This window comes from Lutra lutra, chromosome 15 (assembly GCF_902655055.1).
Source record: "Lutra lutra chromosome 15, mLutLut1.2, whole genome shotgun sequence".
Lineage (NCBI taxonomy): Eukaryota > Metazoa > Chordata > Mammalia > Carnivora > Mustelidae > Lutra > Lutra lutra.
This window is the reverse complement of record NC_062292.1, coordinates 40,820,750-40,840,757: the sequence shown is the minus strand read 5'-3', so window position 1 is coordinate 40,840,757 and position 20,008 is coordinate 40,820,750. Positions and strand designations below refer to the sequence as shown.

The following is a 20,008-nucleotide window of genomic DNA, read 5'->3' as shown; positions in this document are numbered from 1 at the left end:
ATACCAGCACCCACAACCCAGCCTGTAACTGCATACCCGCATCCCTCCTCCCTGCCAAGGGGGGACGCAGGAGACTCTGGGCAGAGCCGTGCCATCTTCATGCCGATGAATGTGGCAGTTGGTGTTAGCACCATGGCTGGGAAGTGACTCATTAGGAGCCCATCAGCCGCCTTTTGTTTAAAAGGACACTCTTCAAAATAGTACCAGAAATGGATTTTTGGGAAACGGAGGAGAGGGAAATGGTTGAAGCAGTTTGGGTATTCAGATCTGGCACTTCCACTCTTAGATTTCTAACGAAGTCATTTGTGGTTCCTTAAAGGCGGTCATGGAGTCCCGATCCTTATCTGGGTGCAGGGACATCAGGAACACTGGGGCTCCGTTTCTTGGAGTCTGCCCGTGAAGACCAGTGCCAGGCAGACTGCATTCTATGTTCTCTTCCCTGGCTGAGTCCTGCCCGAGATGGGGCTGCCTGGGCAAAGCCCAGGGCTGGGGCCAAAAGACTCCACGGGCACACTCTTCTCTCACCTCAAACAGCCCGTGGCATTGAAGAAGACTTCAGGGTCCACCATTTCCCGGCTCATGTTGCTGTTGCCATCACACCAGCCGGAGAAGGGAATGATGACCCGGTCGGCCAGCACGGGCAGGGCATCGGCGATGAGCTCCTCCTTCAGCTCGTCAGTGGAGGACAGGTTCCAGAGCAGTCCTACAGGTTGGGGACAGTCAACACAGGCCAGGCCAAGGAAGACCCCAGGCAACAGGGGACCACCCCCCAGCCTCCAGCCTGCTTTGGCAAATGAATCCTACTGAAAGGTCACCTTCCAAGTAGGCCTGGTTTATTTCACTTAGTGTCTGATTGTTTCCTGAGCCCACTTCCCAGCGTCTCAACAAGACTGCAGGTTCTGTGAGAGCAGGGAGCATCTAGAGTTCTTTATCCAGGTCAAAATTATGAATAGGGAAGGTGATCAGAAACACTGGATTGATTCATGGTTTTTAAGATTTTTTTTTTTTATTTGACAGATCACAAGTAGGCAGAGAGGCAGGCAGAGAGAGACAGGAGGAGGCAGGCTCCCTGCCGAGCAGAGAGCCCGATGCGGGACTCGATCCCAGGACCCTAAGATCATGACCTGAGCCGAAGGCAGAGGCTTTAACCACTGAGCCACCCAGGTGCCCTGATTCATGGTTTTTAATATAAATGTTAGCATGTAGAGTCTTCTAATGTTTTCTATTTTCTTCCTAAAAGTTATTCCAGAAATACTTGGTTACTCTGTGCCTGGTCTCATCTTCCCCGTCCAGTCTGAGGGTTTCATAGTTCCTTCTGTCTCTTGTGCCCCTGACCTGAGTGCTTACCATATTGTTTGGACACAGGAAGGTGGTTAAGAACTGTTAGTTCCTGCTTTCATTGACTTCCCTTCCTCCCCGTCACCTGCAGATCCCAGCTTCTGATGAACAAGGGTCCTGCCTGGCCACCAGCCTTCCACGCTTTGAATTCTATCTTCAGAAAGACCTTGACCCCTTGTGGGTATACACCATCTGGACACCACTAATCTGGCCAAGGCCAGTACCATGGAGGCTCCCAAGACCTTAGCCTGAGGTCAAGTCTGCATGGCTGTGCTCTGAGCCAGTCTGGAGGGGCTGCCCCACACCCCATCTTGGGGCTGCAGCCAGCAGTCCTGCCACCCCCAACCCCGAGCTCTCCACAGCAGGGGCTCCCTACCGGTCAGTTGTTTCTGGATCTCAGTGCTCCCGGTTCTCCTCAGGAGGCTGACAGCCTCTCGGATCCCATTCTGCCTCCGGGTCTCCAGCTTATTGGTGACGCTTCGGAACACCAGGTTACGCAGGGCCCCAGCCGCAGCCTGCTGGACGTTCTGGTTGGGGCTCCGGAGGAGGTCCACCAGCTTGCAGATGCCTCCCAGCTGATAGACCTGTTGGGATGAGGGGGCCGCCTTGCCTGGTCAGGGAGGTGAGGCTGATCTCATGGCTCTGCTCAAGGTGAGTCTTCTCAGACCCAAAGTCTACCGTCAGTTCAGAAAGACTCAAGCCAACCAACATGAATGAGCAGGTTGGAATCATAGCAATGGGCCAGACCAGGAGCCAAGATGGATTCAGAGGCGAGGTCCCCCACCTCCTCGCCAGGAGACCCTCAGGAAGGCGCCCCTCTGCTCTGAGCCCCACTTTCCTCCTCTGAAATACGGCGGTGAGGACCAGAGGAGGAGACAGATATAAATATACTTCAAAATCCTAAACCAGGACAAACGTAAGGGAGACCCTCCCAGGGGAACTCCTTCTCCTCTGGTAGGATTTTGGATGCGGGTGGATCATGGAATTTCTGGAAAACCCGTTTGTTTAGGGCACTACACCCTTGGGCTGAGCTGCAGAGCCCCAGAGGCATCCTTCCCACCAGCCAGGCTCAGGAGGCATGAATAAGCCCTGTTTCCCCACCTCGATGCCTGGTGAGAAAGAGGATCAAGCTATGGAGAGGGGGAGAGATATGGAGACAGAGAGGCAGAGAGGTAGAGACAGACAGACAGATGGTGGGGAGGGGAGTTAAAGGGTGGAAAGCAGTCATGTTTTCTAGTGGCATCTGAGAAAGGGCATGTCTGTTGAACCCATGACTGTTTCTTCCATGTGACCAGTAGGGGAGACACACTTGACTAATGTCCACTTACTAGAGGGTTAAGAAGCCCAGCTGTGATCTTAGGTGAGGCCAAGCACACTCCTCGCCCCAGGCAGCCAGGCCGGGTGAGAGGGAGTGAGTACAAATACCCCCACCCATCTCTAAATGGGGTCAGGCTGACATGCCCAGTCCCTGCCCAGGCCTCCAGGGGGAGGAAGGTGTGCAGCCAGCTACCTGTTGTTTGGCCGATTCATCCTGGAAACAGGTGTGCTGGATGTAATACGCCCCGATGGCCTGGTACTTCTCATCCTGGGAGCTCAGGTACTGCACAGCCTTGGGGATGGTCAGCCCACTGCACTCAATATCCTCGCTGCAGATCCTGTGGGCAATGGGCAGTGGGGTGGGCTCCAGGGTAGACTGGGAGCCCCGGGGATTAGGGGCTCAGAATTCCCCCCATGTGCCCAAGCTGCCATAGCCTGTCCATCCATCCACCCACTCACCCCTTCATCCGTCCATCCATCCATCCATCCATCCATCCATCCACCCACATATCCATCCTCCCATCCATCCATCCATCCATCCACCCACATATCCATCCTCCCATCCATCCATCCATCCGTCCATCCACTCATCCACCCATCCATCCATCCATCCATCCATCCATCCTTCCTTCCTTCCTCCATTTTCCCTCTCTCTCTATCCAACCATCAATGCCTCCATCTCTCCCAAAGTCCAGCTAATTTTCTTACATAACAATTCTCACCTCTGCTCCTTCTTCCCACCCTCACAGCCACTGCCTTCCTTCTGACCATGATCACTCTCACTAGGACTGCCGCAAAAGACCCCCACAACTGGCTCTCTTCTCCAAGCTCCCCCATCCAAAAATTTCCTCCCTTTTACCAGACTAGCACTCCTAAAACCTAGTTCGCTGAGTTGTTCCCATCAGTGCCTTCCCATCCTGCAGGTTCAAGTGCAGACTGCTTAGACTAATATCCAAGGGCACGTGTTAAGCTGGACCGTATGAAATGGCTGATAGTCAACCTTTTTGAGCCACAAAAAAAATTTCACGTTTCAATCTAATCGTTTGGCTCTGCTCTACCCTCTTGCCCACGCTCCAGCCCCTCATGAGGTCGGCTCCAGCAAGACTCATCTTTCCACTGAGCACCCACATGGCTCTCAGGTGTGGCCATGTCCCTTCCCTTCATAACACATGTGCCTCGCTGAAGTCCCACTTCCCTGAACATTCCAGGGAAAGGACACCTCTCTTCTAGGAACCTCTCCAGCTCCTGTGGTGTCGACTCTCGGGCTGCCCTTTCCACCTGTGTCCTGGTTCCCAACAGAGGGGGAGAGTTCCGGGAGCAGTTCTTCCTGGGGCAGCCAGCCCCACCCCACCAGGAATCTCCTCAGCACTTCTAGAGGGGCCTTCTCGTGGGTACCAGGCTCAGTCCTGCCGGTAAATGCTCACTAAATATTCGTGGCTTTAGCGTGGCATCCTAACTCCATTTGGGGGAAAATTCTCCCACGGAGCAGAGCTCTCTGGTCTTGTATCAGCAGCCCTCCCGCCCTGCGCTGAGAAAATGTCACGTTTGCCAGTCAAACGTCAGCTCAAAATGGCTCATCATACATCCCCTTCCGTGTCTTGCCCAGACCTTGTCCTCTCAGGGCCTCTGGTTTGGGGCAATAAGCCAGGGCCTGTTGCCGCCCCAAGTCCTGCTCCATGGGAAAGGGTTTCTTAGTCCTTCTCCAACTCATCCTAAATATACCTGACGGCCTCCGAGTAGTTAGGGGAGGTCCAGCTTTACAATGGGGTTCAGCTTATTATCAAAACAGTGCGATGGACTGGGGAAGAACACAGGGTGCTGCAGCAGCTGTGTGACCTTGGGCAAGTGAGTTAACGTCTCTGTGCCTTGTTTCCTCCTCGGGAGTTCCTGCACCTGTCTAGAAGGGGCTATGAGGTTTAGAGACGAAGCAAAGCTCCTGGAGCTCTAGGAAGAGAAGTTTATCAGGTGAGTGTGTGGTTCTAGGATAGCTCTGGGCTGTGTGTTCCTGGCTGGGTCTCCTACACTTACCACACACCCTGGAACATAGTAGATGCTTAGTAAATGTTTGCCAAGTAAATGAATAAATGACCATTAGGTGGTGATAAGGAATAGTTTGGAGGTCTATGGAGCTCTGAGTCCTGGAGGGCAGGCCCAATGACCCCTAGGACCCTGTCGCATCCCCAAGCCACCCTGGCCTGTGGCTCTTTACAGGACACGTGCTTCATCTCCTTCATTCTCCCTGGGCCTCCAGGGTGGAGGGACAAGAGAGATCCTCTGTTCTTCAGCTCTAGATCCAGTTCCTCAGTTTCAATGTCTGTCTGTCCTGGTTGTCTGTTGTCCTATAAGGTGGAACATGACCCCCTTGCCCATTGGCCACATCCGGAGACACTCCTTTGCTCTTCCAGAACACAGACGGTGACTTGCATGCCTAAGGTCACAAACTCTCCGTCCCCTGGAGGGCTTGCTAGAACACATGTTGCCGGGCCTTTCCCTGAGTTTCCAAGTCAGTAGGTCTGGGGACAATGCAAAAATGTTCCCAGGTGATGCTGTCACTGCTATTTCGAGGCACATGCTGCTTGGAGCACCACTGGTCTAGCTAACCTTCTCTAATTAGCCCCCCCTGTTCATAACCTGTGACCTTTTAGAACCTACATACCCCACGCATTTGTGTTAATGTCTGAACTCTGTCTCCCCCTTCACATTGAGGACTTCCTCAGTCCATTCCAGGAATGCCCCCAGGAAGGGACAAGGGAACCCTGGGGACTGATGTGGTCCTTTCTATCATCAGTGTGCAGCCAGGCGGACAGTCTGCCCCCAACCTGACCCCCCAGCCTGGCCCCCTGCCCGGCCGGGCAGCACTTACTTGGAGCTGGCCCTTGAGTGGCCAAAGGACAGGTCCTTGTTACAGGACATGGGCGGGACATACACAGGTTCCTGTTTGGAGGTGCAGGAGGGCGGGCGCACAGGGCACTTCTTGATGGCCTTCTGGCCGCTGCAGGTGCTGTAGAAGCTGTAGCGGTTCTGGGTGGTCTTCTGGCCCCTGTTGCTCAGAGTGCCCTTGCGCAGGGTGCCCCGGGGGTCACAGTAGAGGTCAGGCTCGCTGCGGCTCGCCTTGATCTTCTGCATGAAGCAGATGTCACTGCCTGCGCCGGTCGTGGGACAGGGGCCCCGCTGGTAGTGCCGGCCCCAGTTCTCCATCTGGCTGTAGGAGCTGAAACGCCTGTTGTCGTTCTCCCGCTTGAGGGTCCCGTTGTAGATCTGGTCAGAGAAAGGGGGTAAGGCTCAGTGGGGATTCCCGACCGGGGCTTCTTGATCTAGCTGGCCACGGGACCCCGTCCTCCCCGGCCTCCGTAATAACGTTCATGGAATCCCAGAACGTTCAGAGTGGAAGGCCTCTTGGCCTCATCATCTGACATATTATTTTTTCAAACCACAGGTTGTGACCCATTATGGATTGTGAAATCCATTTAGCCGATTTGTGACTCTCGCTTAAAAAACCAGGACAGCGTGGTAGATGCTGGAATGGAAGCCTTCAGAGTGCAAGGCGTGCAGTAGAGACACGTGCTGTGTTATGGGCTGGGCTGGGCTGGGCTGGGCTGGAAAACGCATTTCTTACTATGGGGGTGCAGGCACTCATCCAGTCCTACGTGGATGGCCCTGGCCAGGTGGGGAGTCGGAGGCCCAGAGAAGACGGGGGACTTCTAACTCAGGAGGGAAGGGTGACACTGGACCTGCCCCTGCGTCCCCAAGTCCTTGCCCTGTGGCCCTGTGCCATTCCCAGACACGGGCAGCTTCCAACATGGCCCACCTTCTTTCTTTGTCCACTTGTACTCAGAGTGGGAGAAACGTCTCTTTTTCTGGCCAGGACTGTTCACCACTGTTATTTCCCTGCTGAACTCCTCATGTTGCCTCCCCTCTGCTGGGCAAGAAGCAAAGGGTAACAGGCCCTCCGGGGGAACCCCTCGAAGGCCAGAGGGAAAAAATGCTTCTGCTCCTGGGCCTTCTATGGCAAGTGCACCGGTGTGCATGGAGTCAGGCCCAGGGGCTTAGGGTAGGGTGCGAGGGGGGGCCTCCTGGGTTTTTAGTCAGGCTTGCAGGAGGGAGAGGCTGGGCGGAGGTTCCGTCTGACAGGAAAACGTACGGAAATGAGGCAACCCCCAGGGGCTCTGTGCGAGCTCACCTGGGGATGTGGCCTCCCTGGGAAGAGCCTACAAAGCTGGAGATTCTGTGGGAAGGAGCTCGGAACAGATCTGTCAAAGGGGGACTTTCCCAGGAGCTTCCAGGCTGGTGGTGGGTCTGCCTGCTCTGACTTGTCCTCAGACTAGAGGGTAACACCGGGCCTGTGGAGATGAAGTGTCTCCATACAGGGGCTGACTTGGACCTCACCTATGCTGGGATGAGCCAGGGCCAAGCCTAGCTGCCCAGAGTCTGCCTGCCTCACCCCCTGTGTGTGTGGGGGGCGGGGGGAGGTGGTTAGACAACTGGGTTATTCTCTTCCACACCAGATCGAGCCACCCAAGGCTGGGGAGGGCCTTCTCTTGGCCGGTCCCCTTTCAGCCCCCCCTCCGGGAGAGTCTTAGCAGGAAACCACCCATGGGTCAAGGTCCCAGTCAGAAGTGGCATCCAAAAGTCAGAAGCCACAAACTGTTCATCTTGACAATGGCGCTCTCATCTCCTCTACCTAAATGCTCAGCTGGGCATTCAGGGCGGCACAGTTTTCCTCCCCAAACTGGGTCCAACCAGCCTACCCCAAAGGGAACAGGTGTGCAGGTGTTTGGGGAGGCAGAAGTGAACAGGAACAGGCAGAGGGAAGGGAGTGAGGCAATTTTCTGAGCATTTTTGACACGGAATGTGCACCTTGCACAAAATGTGCGATTAGGCCTCCCCTGCTTCAGGCCCATGGCCACACCCCTCAGCCCTCCATCCTCTCAGGGTGGGGGAAGGTGGGGGAAGGTGATGATAGCAGGGCAGGCTGAGCACTCCCATGTGGCGGGGAGCCTTAAATGGAAATGCAACAAGGAACTCTCTTGTTCTCAGTAAATGACACTCCCGACGTCAGCCCAGACACCTGATGAGGAGTACAAACGCTCATCCTGGACCAAACCCAGCGACCGTGTGATCATGCTGATGAAGGCTGACAGAGGCTTTGGGCCGCTCCTGTGCTGGGAAAAGGAGCAACGGGCCTCCCTGCCAAGTCTCGGCGAGGGTGGGCTGCCTCGGGGAAGGGCGCCGGCTGCGCCCGCCGGGGAGCAGGTGTGGTGGAGAAGGCAGGGCTCACCCTGTGGGACTGCATTTCCTGCCCTCCCCCCACCAGCCGCATCTTAGTGGCGTCACCCATTCCTGGGAGCCCCACCCCAGCTCCTTGTGTTATGGCTGCTGGAGGCTGAGGAGAGCCTTGGGTGACTCCCGTCACTTTACTGTTACTTGGACAAGTGGGGACCACGCTTCTTCTTTGCCAGGCCCTTCCCTTTCCTAGTCCGGGGGTCAGGCTTTCCCTCCAAAGCTCAGACAAAGCAGGCTGTCATCAGCCTCCTTGCCTGTGACCTTTCCCCTTTGCTGTCCATCAGGCTGAAGGTTTGGGACTCCAGTCCATTCTTCCAGCTCCCTGGGCAGAGGCAGACTCAGTGGTCAAGGACACGGGCTCTGGAGCTACACTGCTGAGGCCGAGCCCTGGCCATGTCAACTGCCCGATGGGGGGACTTGGCCAACTTACTTGAACACAACACACCTCAGTTCCTTTTTTTTTTTTTTTTTTTAATCTGTAAAATTGGGATTATAATTGTACCCAGTATGGGGAGAATCCAGTGAATGAATGTATGAATGTTTGTAAAGTGCTTAGGACAGTGCGTGACCTAAATGTTTGTTTAGTAGGGACATCTGTATCCCTCGGATGCTCAGACCGGAGGCAGACTGGGGGCCTCTGGGATCCGACCGTGGGTGGCCTTTCACCACAGCCAGACCTAAGGAGCCACCAGGTTGACACTTGACAGGGACGGACACGGGAGGCCAGGCCGGTCCAGGAAATGGGTATTCAGAGCCCCACACCAGTCTCACCCAATGGCCGCAGAACCCGCCTCAGTAGGTTTCAGAAGGAAAGAGGAGTGAGGCCTGCCTGTACGGCTCCATGACGGAATGGAATGACGTGGTGTTTCTCTACGTGGGCGCTGTCGGCATTTGGGGCAGGACAGTTCTTCATTGTGCAGGTTCCCCCTAGCACGACAGGATGTTACGCTGCCTCCGGCCCCCGGGGCCCTAATGCTAGCGTGCCTCGCAGTCATCATGACTAGCAAGAATGCCCCCACACATTTCCAAACCCTCCCTTCCAGGTCCTGAGCAAGCAGCTGCAGAAAACACGCGGAAAACACGAGGGGAGTGAGCACCCAGGTGCCCACAGCAGGTGGGAAAGCTTCACTGCCAGTGCTGGGTCTCCCAGGCACACCCCCATACCCAGATAGTGATCTGCTGGCAGCATCCTCTGCTTTGAATACAAAGGATAGTGAGACACAGACACACGCCCCTTGTCTGGTTAGCTCATGCTTCCTTGGGAAACTCCAGCCTCATGTGGTATGGTCCATGCATCACACATCAGAACATTCCAGAGGCTAGAAAGTTGACTATTGTTGGGGGCAGAGATGACCTTCAACCAGAGAGTAGGCTGGGCTGGACAGCTGGAGGCGGGCGGGGGGGCAGGGTGTGTCCAGGGAGACATGTTACTCCACCTGGAAGACCAGTGGGGCTCTTCAGGAGGTCAACAGTTGGAACCACCTTCCAGGTGGCACAGAGAGAGCTACCCTGAGCGAGGAGACTCTCCTAGCCCGGCCCTGTTCTGCTTTCCCTTCTGCTAATGACTTAGGTCTTGAAATTCACCCACTTTTCTCTCCTCCTCCCCTTTGTTCTTGGAAAACTGTGGCATTTTATGTCCTGCTGAATGCTCCCTAGGCCCTCTTCTTGTTCCTCCTCATATCAGGAAGTGCTCAGAGGCCAACCCCCTCATTTTGCAGGCAAGGAAACTGAGTCCTGGAGGATAACTAGACTAACACAGCCGAAGACCCAGGGCCTCAAAGAACTGAACATAGTCAGTTTCCCCTTGAAAGTCCCATTCAGTCTGAAGAGGCCCCGAAACTGGAAGAGCTCCTGTTGGCCCTAGATCATGGGACATGACAGTGACCAGTCATTTAGGAAGAGATGGCATCCTTCTGTCCTTCCAACTGAGACTCCTTTCTGACTCCTCCCTTCCCACTCCCACTGCCCAGACTGTGGCCCCAGTAAGCCTCAGGTCACTATTGGACAATTCCAGTGCCTCCCGCCAGCTTCCAACCCAGCCCTTGGGGCCCTGGTGCCTTCCTGGTGGTGCCATCCACTTGACCTTCTTCAGACAAAGCTTTCTTTGCTTTACAAGTCCACGGTATCTCTCTGCTTCTTCTTCTTCAACTTCTTTTTTAAAAAGATTTTATTTATTTATTTGACAGACAGAGACCACAACTAGGCAGAGAGGCAGGCAGAGAGAGGAAGGGAAGCAGGCTCCCTGCCAAACAGAGGGCCCGATGAGGGGCTTGATCCCAGGACCCTGGGATACATGACCTGAGCCGAAGGCAGAGGTTTTAACCCACTGAACCACCCAGGTGCTCCTCTCTGTGCTTCTTGCAAGGAGAACTCATCCGCTTGGTCCCCTTGCCTGTCCAGTCACCTCTTCCCTCCCCAATACACCCCTTTATGCCATCTGGTGACATCGACCACATCCTGCTTCTGCCCAGCCTCTTTTCCATCCTGCATAGCTTTCCTTGTCCCTCCTCCCAAATGCTATGTTTCTCCAAGACCTCTTCCCCAGTCATCTGCACAAAGCCTGCTCTGACCCAGCCACGGTTCCTTCTTCAGATATCTGTCATGCCCAGAGCCAGACTTCTTCATCTGCACACTCCCAATGGTTGTGACCTTATGTGTTCTTTAGTCGCTAATGCTTTCTGTCATCTTCCCCAAGCTCTCCAGGGCAAAGACGCCCTTCACTGTGCCTAGGGCCCTTGAACAGGGCTGGCCTCACTAGAAGTGCCCAAAGGAGGGCCTTGACTTGCCATGGGAATCTGTGCCAGGGATGGACATCAGGGCCGTTGGTTGGCACTGGGGTTCCCACAGCCTCCCTGGGCCATAGGGGGTCGTTGACAATGAAACAAGCTACCAGGAAGGCAGAGGGTTCCAGATGAGGCAAGCCAGTCTGTGAGGGCGGCCCAGTGAGGCTTCAGGCTATGCGGGTCCAGGATTCTTCCCTTTGCCCCTCGACCTGGGCCTTATTAGCTGGTTGGCTAAGCCTAGAGAGTTCCTTTCCAGCTCTGGCTGACCAGACAGAAGGAGTCAGGCATGTGCTGGGCAGACCAAGATGAAAAGAGTGTCTGTGTCCCCAGCTATTAGCGCATTTTGAAACCAAGCTTCTGCCAGCAAGGTGGGGCTGGTCAAACCGGCTCTCCGGCAGGACACACCCTGCTCTTCCCTCTGAGTCCCACACCCAGCACGGTGCCCAGCAGGGCAGCCTTCAGCAGTGCACTCTCCAACGCCCTGCTCCTGAGAGCGCGGGCGCACACACAACTGCATGGGGTCCTCTGCCTCCTGGGCCGGGGGAAGCCCCTCCTGAGAAGGGACTCACACTGAAAATGCCTTGAGGACAGATTCCATTTGCTACTTCCCTTGTACCTACTGGTCCCCCCGCAGTGCCCATTTGCGGGCCCTGGTGCAGTAGGCATGCTCTCTTTCATCTTCCTGGGATTTTAGTCAGGACTGGGCACAGCTGGCCAGTCTCAGGGTGGCGGGGGTGGGGGTGGCCGGGAGGAGAGGGAGCTTCACAATGCGTGTGGCAGCTCTGCTCCTCTTCTTCTGGGGGGACTGGAGAGCACAGGTCCTCTCTCAGCAAGGGCTGCCCAGGAGGGGGCAATTAGGCCCCAGGGCACAGGAGGTTGGGCGGGGGGCTGTGGGCAGAGATGGCTGCTTACTCAGCAGCTGGAGGCACCGAGAACCGAGAGCTGCTGGGCCTGAGTCACCAAAGGTGGGACTTGGGCAGGAGGAATGCTGATCCCTGTCTCCTCCTGGGCTCTGCTCCCTCTCTGGCGGGGAGCAGAGGGTCCCACCCTGGGCTAGTCCTCCTTTCTTTCTCTGGCACGTGGCTTTGTGTAGCGTGTGGAGAGCAGAGCCGCCCACCACTCACAAAACCCTGACATCCGGGCAAAGAGCAGGCCTGTTCTGTTTGGAGGCTGTGGTGGTGGGTGGGTCCCTGCTGGGGAGCCCTTTAGGGCGGGGAGGAGCTCTCCCATGATTCCATCCCCAGCATCCTGAGTCCAGCAGTGCCTACTCAGGAAGGAACTCCAGTTTGCAAACTGAAGGACAGGGGCTGGTGGGTGTCTATCAGACGAGGCACAACAGGAACTGGAAACAGCCTGATGTCAGGTGTTGGGCAGCTTCTACCACCTGAATTTTAATATATACTGTATATATTATATTAAAATATGTATTTCTATATATAATATATAATACTAAAATATATATTTCTATATATTATATATATATTTAAAATACTTATTTATATATATTATATTAAAAATATATAGTTCTGTACATATATATATTTTATAATATATATATCCTATATATATAGAACCCCAACCCATGAAAGTTTTGGTGCCTATCCTGAAAGTGCAGAGTTCATCAGAGATCTGCTTAGTAATGATTAGTGTCCCTTGTCATCTTGAAAGGTGGAAGCTGGGAGCTGGCATTGATCAGGGGAGTAGTATGAAACTAGTGGGTGATTCGGAACAAGTTTTCTAAAGTATCTGGACAACGGCAGCCCAACTAGGTAAGATCCTAAAAATCGCGAACTCCAGGCTGTGGCTTGTGGGTCTTTCAAGATGGCGCTGCTCTCTCCAGGGAGCTCACAGCTCCAGTGAAAGAGGCATCCTGTCCTGATGGGCTCTAGGCTCCAAGTCTGCATCCCAGGTTGGTGGGAGGGTCAGGCCCACCGAGGCTCCTGGTGCTATCGGGCACCTGGGCCCAGAGTGTGCTTGGGCACCCAGCCCCTTGCAGAGAGCTGGTGCTCCATAATACCTGTCGGCCAAACAGACCACTGCGGTGCCCCCCACCCAGCTCTGTCTCCACACCCGGCTCCCTGCTTCACTGCTAGCCTGGGGGAAAACGTGGATTTTCTGAAAATCTTCTCCAGAACCTCTCCCCCTTCACAGCTGAGCAATGGGTTTTTCTTAGGCCCTGGAACTCTCAGGATGGGTTTGGGAAACAAGGACTTGCGTTTCATGTGTACACTCTCTGTCATATTTGGAAAAAGAAATCCCCAGCAGGTGTTTACCACCAGTGAGAACAGGCCCCGTGGCAGAGGAATCCCGAACCTCGGCCACCTCTCTTTCACAGGCTCATGCTCAGATAAGTCTGAGGCATGACTATCCTGCCCTCCAAGAGCCCCCTGTTCTGTGGCCACAGCTTCTGCCTTTTGAACCCAGGGGCTGACCCCATCGTCCCAGCAGCTGTTCATCCTGGGGAGAAGCCCTATAAAGTTTCAACGTGAAATAACTCCTGGAATCTGCGAGAACACATCAGCTCCTGGAAGAGCATAGTTGAGAGTCAGGAAGATCCCACTAAGCCGGGCACCCGCCCACCCCATGCCAGCACTGGGGAAGGTCTGGGGGAAGCTCAGTGGCCTCCTTAACCACTGCCCCCCACACATGAGGCCACGGGGTACATCCAGACATAAGAAGAAGAGGCCAAAGGCTGTGAGGTGGGAACATCCTCAAGGGCAGATGCTTACTTGGCCCCAAACAGAGCTCCCTGGAGACCCTGCTAGTGGAAGGAAATTACTCCCACTGATGAAAAGGCCAAGAATTTCACCTGGAAGGAGGAAGAGTGTGGCTGGCTCTCCCCGGGCTCGGGTGGTGGAGCTCCACTCTGGAAGGTGGGCCTGTGTGCCCATGTGTGCTCCCATACGCACACCCGCCTACACAGACACACATCACTTTGGTGGTGGTGGACTGTGGTCAGGAAGGTCTTTGGAAGTTCCTGAACGTAATTGTAAGAACACCTTAGCAGGCATGACGTTCTGCTCTGTCTTGGCCAGGACCACAAGACTGAAGGTGCAGAAAAGTGACTGATACCCTTTCAATCAAATGCAAAGAGCTTCCCATTCATCATCTTGTTGGAGACCCTGTGGGACGGCACCCCTGCCTTGTGCCTTGCCAGTGAAGTGTCAGGGCAGACGGCGACATCCTCGTGCTCTCTGTGAGCATTTATTAACTGCATAGAACTTGAGGGTTGGCTAAGGCCATACAACTAAGATGTGGCAGACCGTGACTCAAGACTCCAGTCTCCGACCTCTCTCCTGGTGTTTGTCCTCCAGCCACTCAGCTGCCAGAGCCTGGTGACGTGAAGGAAGACTACATGGCCAAGAGCCCCTGCAGCTAGGGGGCGCTCTGCAGGAACGCGCCTCCTGTATCTCTGGCTAGTTGCTGGCCCTGACTCCTAGGAAGCTCCTTGCCCAGGGGCTGCATATATAGGAGGTCTCCGCCACCTGCTTTTGGCCTGTTGTGGGAGATCCTTAGAGACATTTAGGAAGAGTATAGCTCCTTAGCTGTGTGACACAACCTTACTGCCCAAAGACCTGAGCTAGAAGTCCCTCTGTTCCAAGGACACTAGTGGGCCAGGAGACGTTGGGGTCATGACAGCTGGTCTGTCCTGGCCAGGACCACAAGAGTGAAGGTGCAGAAAAGTGACTGATACCCTTTCAACTATGCCTTGCTCCAATGCACCACTGAGCACACACAGACTGGGCTGGGCAAGCAGGGTGTCATGTCAAGACCGGTGACTACGGCTGGGCCTGGAGTTCCTGGAATTAGCCAAATCTCACTGACCTTCTTCACATTGAGGGAGTTGGGCTACCCTGCTTCAAGCCTCAGGGGCAGTCAGGAGGGAGGAGAAAGGAGGGCTGGGGCATTCGCTGGCCCTGAGCTGCACTACTCTCCCAGGCTTCCTTTCACAGCACCCCCATTTTGGTCCCAACATCATGGGGCCTCTAAGAGAGGATTAGGGCTGCAGGCAGATGTGGAGGAGGCCCAGGATTTCCCAGGGACCCTCTCCTGGATGGCCCCAGGGAGTAATCCCACAGAGTTTAGCACTGACCAAGCCATCAATTAGTTCAGAGAACTGTAAACATTCAGTCAGAAACATCATCTTTGGGGTGCCTGGGTGGCTCAGTATGTTAAGTGTCCAAGTCTTGATTTTGGCTTGGGTCATGATCTCGGGGTCCTGGGATTGAGCCCCAGGTCATTCTCTGCACTCAGCATGGAGTCTGCTTGGGAGTCTCTCCCCTGACTTGGGCTCACTCCTTCTCTCTCCCAAATAAAAAAATAAAATTTTAAAATAAAAAAAGAATCATCATCTTTACCCGAAACTGTAAAACTCCTAGAAGAAAACAGTAAGCTCCTTGACATAGATCTTGGTGATAGTTTTTTGAATCTAACATCATAGCAAAAGAAATAAAAGCAAAAATGAGTAAGTGGGACTACATTATACTAAGCTCTTCTGCACAGCAAAGGAAACCATCAACAAAATGAAAAGGTAACCTACTGAATGGGAGAAAATATTTGCAAATCATATATCTGATAAGGAGTTAATGCCCAAAATATATAAAGAACTCATACAAATCAACAGGAAAAGACAAACACAAATCTGATTTAAAAATGGGCAGATCTGAATAGACATTTTTCGTAAGAAGACATGCCAATGGCCAACAGGTACATGAAAAGGTGCCCAACATCACTCATCATTAGGGAAATACAAATCAAAACCACAAGGTATCACCTCAAACCTGTTAAAATGGCTAGAAAGACAAGAAATAAATGTTGGTGACGATGCAGAGAGGAGACCCTTGTGTTCTGTTGGTGGGAATGCATACTGGTGGAAAGCAGGATGGAGTTTCCTTAAATAATTAAAAATAGAACTACTGTGTGATGCAGTTATTCTACTTTGGGGCATTTATCCAAAGAAAATGAGAACACTAACTTGAAAAGATATGTGCATTCCCGTGTTCGCTGAAGCAGTATTTACGATGGCCAAGACATGGGAATGACCTAAGTGTCCATCAATGGATGAATGGATAAAGAAATTGTGGCGTATATATATATATATAAACAATGGAGTATTATGAAGCCATAAAAAGAATGAAATCTTGTCATTCCCCACACCATGGATGGATCTTGAGGGTATTATGTTAAGTGAATTATGTCAGATAGAGAAAGACAATTATCATATAACCTCTCTTATATGTAGAATCTAAAATCCATCCCCCTCAAGCCCAAAACCCAAGAAAAAATACATAAAAACCAAGCTTGTAGATACAGAGAACAGACTGGTGGCTGCCAGAATTGGGAGGGGTGGGGGTGGGGCTGGAGAAATGGATGAAGGCGGGTCAAAAGGTTAAAAAAATATATTATCTTTTAAATGTTCCGTTAAAAACAAACTGTTCAGTCTGGCATGTGACTGGTCACCTTGGGGAGGGGGATGTATTCTGTCGCTTTTTCCCTTGGCTCTCAGCTTTACCTGACCTGCTGGACCAGCTTTAGGAAAATTATCCTGCACGATGAGTTTGTGACCCAGAATCTCCCCAGCGGTGGGACAGGCACTGCTGGTGATTGTGAGGTGACGTCAGAGCATTTAAGGCACCACAATAACCCACATCAGAGCGCATGGAAAGCGCTTCCTTTTTCCATTTGATCACCACAAGGAGAAAGTCTAGGTTGGTGCCAGCATGTTTTTTTAACACTTGCCAGCCTCCCTTTCTGAGCAGAAAGAAAAAAAAGGGGGGGGGGGTTTCTCTGGCAGGAATTAAATAAATTTGTTTTAATTTTATTTATTATTATTGGTTATAAGTTATGGCAAAGAATATTGTTTTTTTTTTTCACTTTTTAGTGATATAAATTTTCCTGGCCCTGACTCCTTCATCTATGGCAAAGAATATTGTTTTGTTTTTTTTTTCACTTTTTAGTGATATAAATTTTCCTTTCAAAATTTCCTTTGAAATTTAAAAGTAAGCACATTAGAAATAAGTCATAGTTGGTCAATGATTTCATAAATATTGTAACAGCAGATCGCAAATGACCCAGGTTTGGGAAACACTGTTGCCCATGGTGGCAAGGGTATCCAGAGACTACAGTGTGACAAGATGCTCTAGGCAAGAGTCCAAGGGAGATCCGGGGCCCAGTCCTGTTTCTTCCCTGTCTGGCTGTGCAGCCTTGGGCAGTCACCGCACCTTTCTGATCCTGTTTCCTCAGCTACAGAGGGCCCTATAAGGCTTCTTCTGACTTCGGCATTCTAGGATTCAGCCCCCACTGAAGTCACAAACAGCCTCCTTCCCAACCTAGCTCAGTGCTTCTGAACAAACTCCACAAACCCCACCTTCATCCCCTTTACTCCATACCCTTGGGTGCCCTGCAGGGGAGAAGGAGGAGAGGACTGGAAGTCTAGAGCCCCAGAGCTGCTTCTCCTCCCAGCTGCGTCTCTAACCCCTCCCCTCCTCCACTCCCCACCTGATTTGATTTTGTTTTTCAGCTGAGCTGGCTCTCCTGGGGCAGGAAGGCCTCCGTAGAGACTTGCCAGGGCCCTGGGGGAGAATGCTGAGCCTCGCCCTAGCGAAGGGTGGGGAGAGCTCTTCCACCCACTTGGGAAATGCTGCTGCATTTGTCTCGCTGAGCTCTGTGACAAAAGGAAAACTCTCAAACCAGAAAAGAGGCATCAGAAGATCAATCCAGGGCTGAGTTTTCGTGGGTCCCGCTCAGGTCCCCCTGTTCCCCCACTTGGGAGCGTCTGCAGCCCTGGATGGTGGGTGAGTTGATCCTAACTCACTCCAGCCCACTGGGCTCTGGACTCAGTTCTGCCAAGTCTGCCTGTGGGGTACCGGGCAAGTCCCTGCACTTTCCTGCAGCTTGATTTCCCTGCACAGAACATCAGAAGAAGGAGAACACCTACCGATCTCACGAAGACTGAGGAATCAAGTGGGGAAGTAAAAACAGGAGCACTGGGGGTAAATTCAATTTACCAATTGAAGGGATTAGTGAGGATGGGGATGCTGGAGATCGGAGTTCTTCCCTGTGGTAGACAGCTGCAGATGAAGGTGGGAGCACTGTGGCCATCTGGCCACCTGTCACCTGCCTGCTCACCCCAGAACCTGGGTCGGGGGGGTCCTGCCCAGACCTGCTGCTCCTTCTGGGACTGGGGCCCCACCTTCCAGGGCCAGGGGCTGGAGCTGGGGAAGGAAACCCCCCCCACTTCCAGCTGAGGGAATGCAGGCCTGCAGGGTTCAAGCTCACTCTGAATGCTATCCTCTCTGATGCTCTTGCTTCCTCCTTGAGTTGTTGTTAACTATAGTGTCAGGACTTTAAAGACTTGTTGGTTGAGTACATTAGTTCTTGCCAGGACCAAAAAAAAAAAAAAAAACCCAAGCCAGCCAACCCACCCACCCACCAACCACACAAAACACCAGGACCCAAACAAAACTCCGCTAATTTTTTTTTTCTGGAAAAAATAAAGAAGTTTACAATCATCCTTGATTCTTCCGATCTTCCCTCTAAAGTCCCAGAGGGTCTACTTTAAGTATGTGTGTGAGAGGGAAGGTGAGAATAGTGACCAACTCATGCAACTTTCCTTCTCGGGAGAAGCCATTTCCATTCTACGGGGCCAGGGGGTCAGCGGCCTCACAGCGTGCACCCCGGCGTCTCGCCCTCACCTCAGAGCTCTCTGCAAACCGAATGGAAGTATTCGTGGGGGCTCGCTGAGAGACTGAGCTGGAGGAAGATGTAAACCAGGCTCTGCCATCTCTCCTGAGGAGAGAGGCACCGTCTGAGGAGGGCCAGCGGCTGACCGTGTCCAGGGCTGGCAAAGCCCGATGCTGCCCACCACCTCTTTGGCTGCCCCACTGACTCCCTGACCCTGACCTCTGTCCCTGAGCATTCTGGCCAAATTGTCTGGCCTCCTGTCCCCATGAGGATCCTCACTGCCTGATTCTGGGTCTGGTGCCCCTCAGGGGCACAAGGCAGGGGTGGGCAGCATCCTCACTGAGCTTAGGGTCATGGCAGGTCCCGCACCCCCAGGAATCGGTGGCAGGAGGCCAGGGAGGCTTACGAGACCCCTGGAGCTGCCAACATGCACACAGCCGCCCTCCTTGGGGGTGATCAGTCAGAAAAGAGGGCCCAGACGCTACTGTCAGACCGAGCCCCAGGCCTAGGAGAGTTTGTCCTCTGCCCACATTCTCTCTGCGAAGGGCAGCCCTCCTCTCCTTTCACACCCCACTTCAAGCTCAGCTCAGCTCCTCCGGTAGCCTGGCCTGGTTTTCTCCACTTGGAGCCCACCCTTGGACGCCGCTGGCATGTACTTGCCGGAACCACGTTCCCCTCCCTTTGCAAGCCCGTGGCGTGGACATGTGAGGCATTCCTCAATTTCTCTCTCCCAAAGAAGGCCACGGGCTCTGTGATGTCAGAGCTGTGAAGAGATGCTCTGAGCCACTGTCTAGTCTGCTGACGGTCAGCCTGAGGCCCAGCCGGGGAGCCCCCGAGTCTCAGCAACAGTCCCCAGGGCAGTGATGTTCCCAGGCTGGGGCTTCCTCCTTCCCTCTGCCCCTCCCCCTCCCTTTAGGTTCCAACTCAAAGGCAGCGGAACTCCTCACGTGGAAAGCAGAGCCCTTCTGGTAGACTACAGCTTAGGAAGGAGGGCCCCTCCCTGAGGGACACTCCAGATGTAGGTGTGGGCCACAGGCTTCTTGCATAGGAGTGTCTCTAGCCTCAGCAAGGTGTCTGTGAAAACACACTACAAGCCAAGCTACTGCTTTCCACAGGGAGGGGTGCCCCGGGAGCCGGCCCTGCCCGCTCTTGCTCCCGCGCCTTATTCTCTCGGGCACATTCTGTCCCTCAGCAAGTAGGATCATTGTCTCTTCTTGTTGGGTGAGAGCCTGGGGCCCTGTGGGACCCTCCTATCTCCTAGGGCCGAGTGGGAGTGAGTCACGGGCTGGCAGCAGGGACACTGAGTTGGCAAACACATCAATCACTCCCTTTTGGGGCAGGAGCCGTGCCCGCTTGGGAGAAGGAGCCTGTATCCCCTCTATCTTTCTTCCCCTGAACTTTTCAAGAACAGAGGCCTGGCAGGCACAGCCAAAGGAACCCAGGTGGCCCAGGTGACATTCAGAGCTGAGAAATGGGAGCAGGGGAGGAGGTGGAGACTGAGTTTTACATCAGGGTCGTTATGAGGTGGAGCCATTGGCGGTGTCTGTTTCCTCTCTGTGAAGCCAAAGTAAATGAGGTCCTACCACCTTTCCATCCTGTTGCAA

At 53.5% G+C, this 20,008-nt stretch overlaps 1 protein-coding gene across 1 annotated transcript in view; it reads right to left on the bottom strand.

Annotated features, from left to right (window-relative positions):
• Positions 1–20,008, bottom strand: part of PKP1 (plakophilin 1) — a 50,555-nt gene that overhangs the window by 13,539 nt on the left and 17,008 nt on the right. The window contains exons 3-6 of the mRNA XM_047705605.1: positions 5,519–5,913; positions 2,849–2,993; positions 1,715–1,922; positions 526–703 (exon numbers count right to left, since the gene is read on the bottom strand). Coding sequence (XP_047561561.1) covers positions 526–703; positions 1,715–1,922; positions 2,849–2,993; positions 5,519–5,913 — 926 coding nt within the window. The remainder of the gene's footprint in view (positions 1–525; positions 704–1,714; positions 1,923–2,848; positions 2,994–5,518; positions 5,914–20,008) is intronic.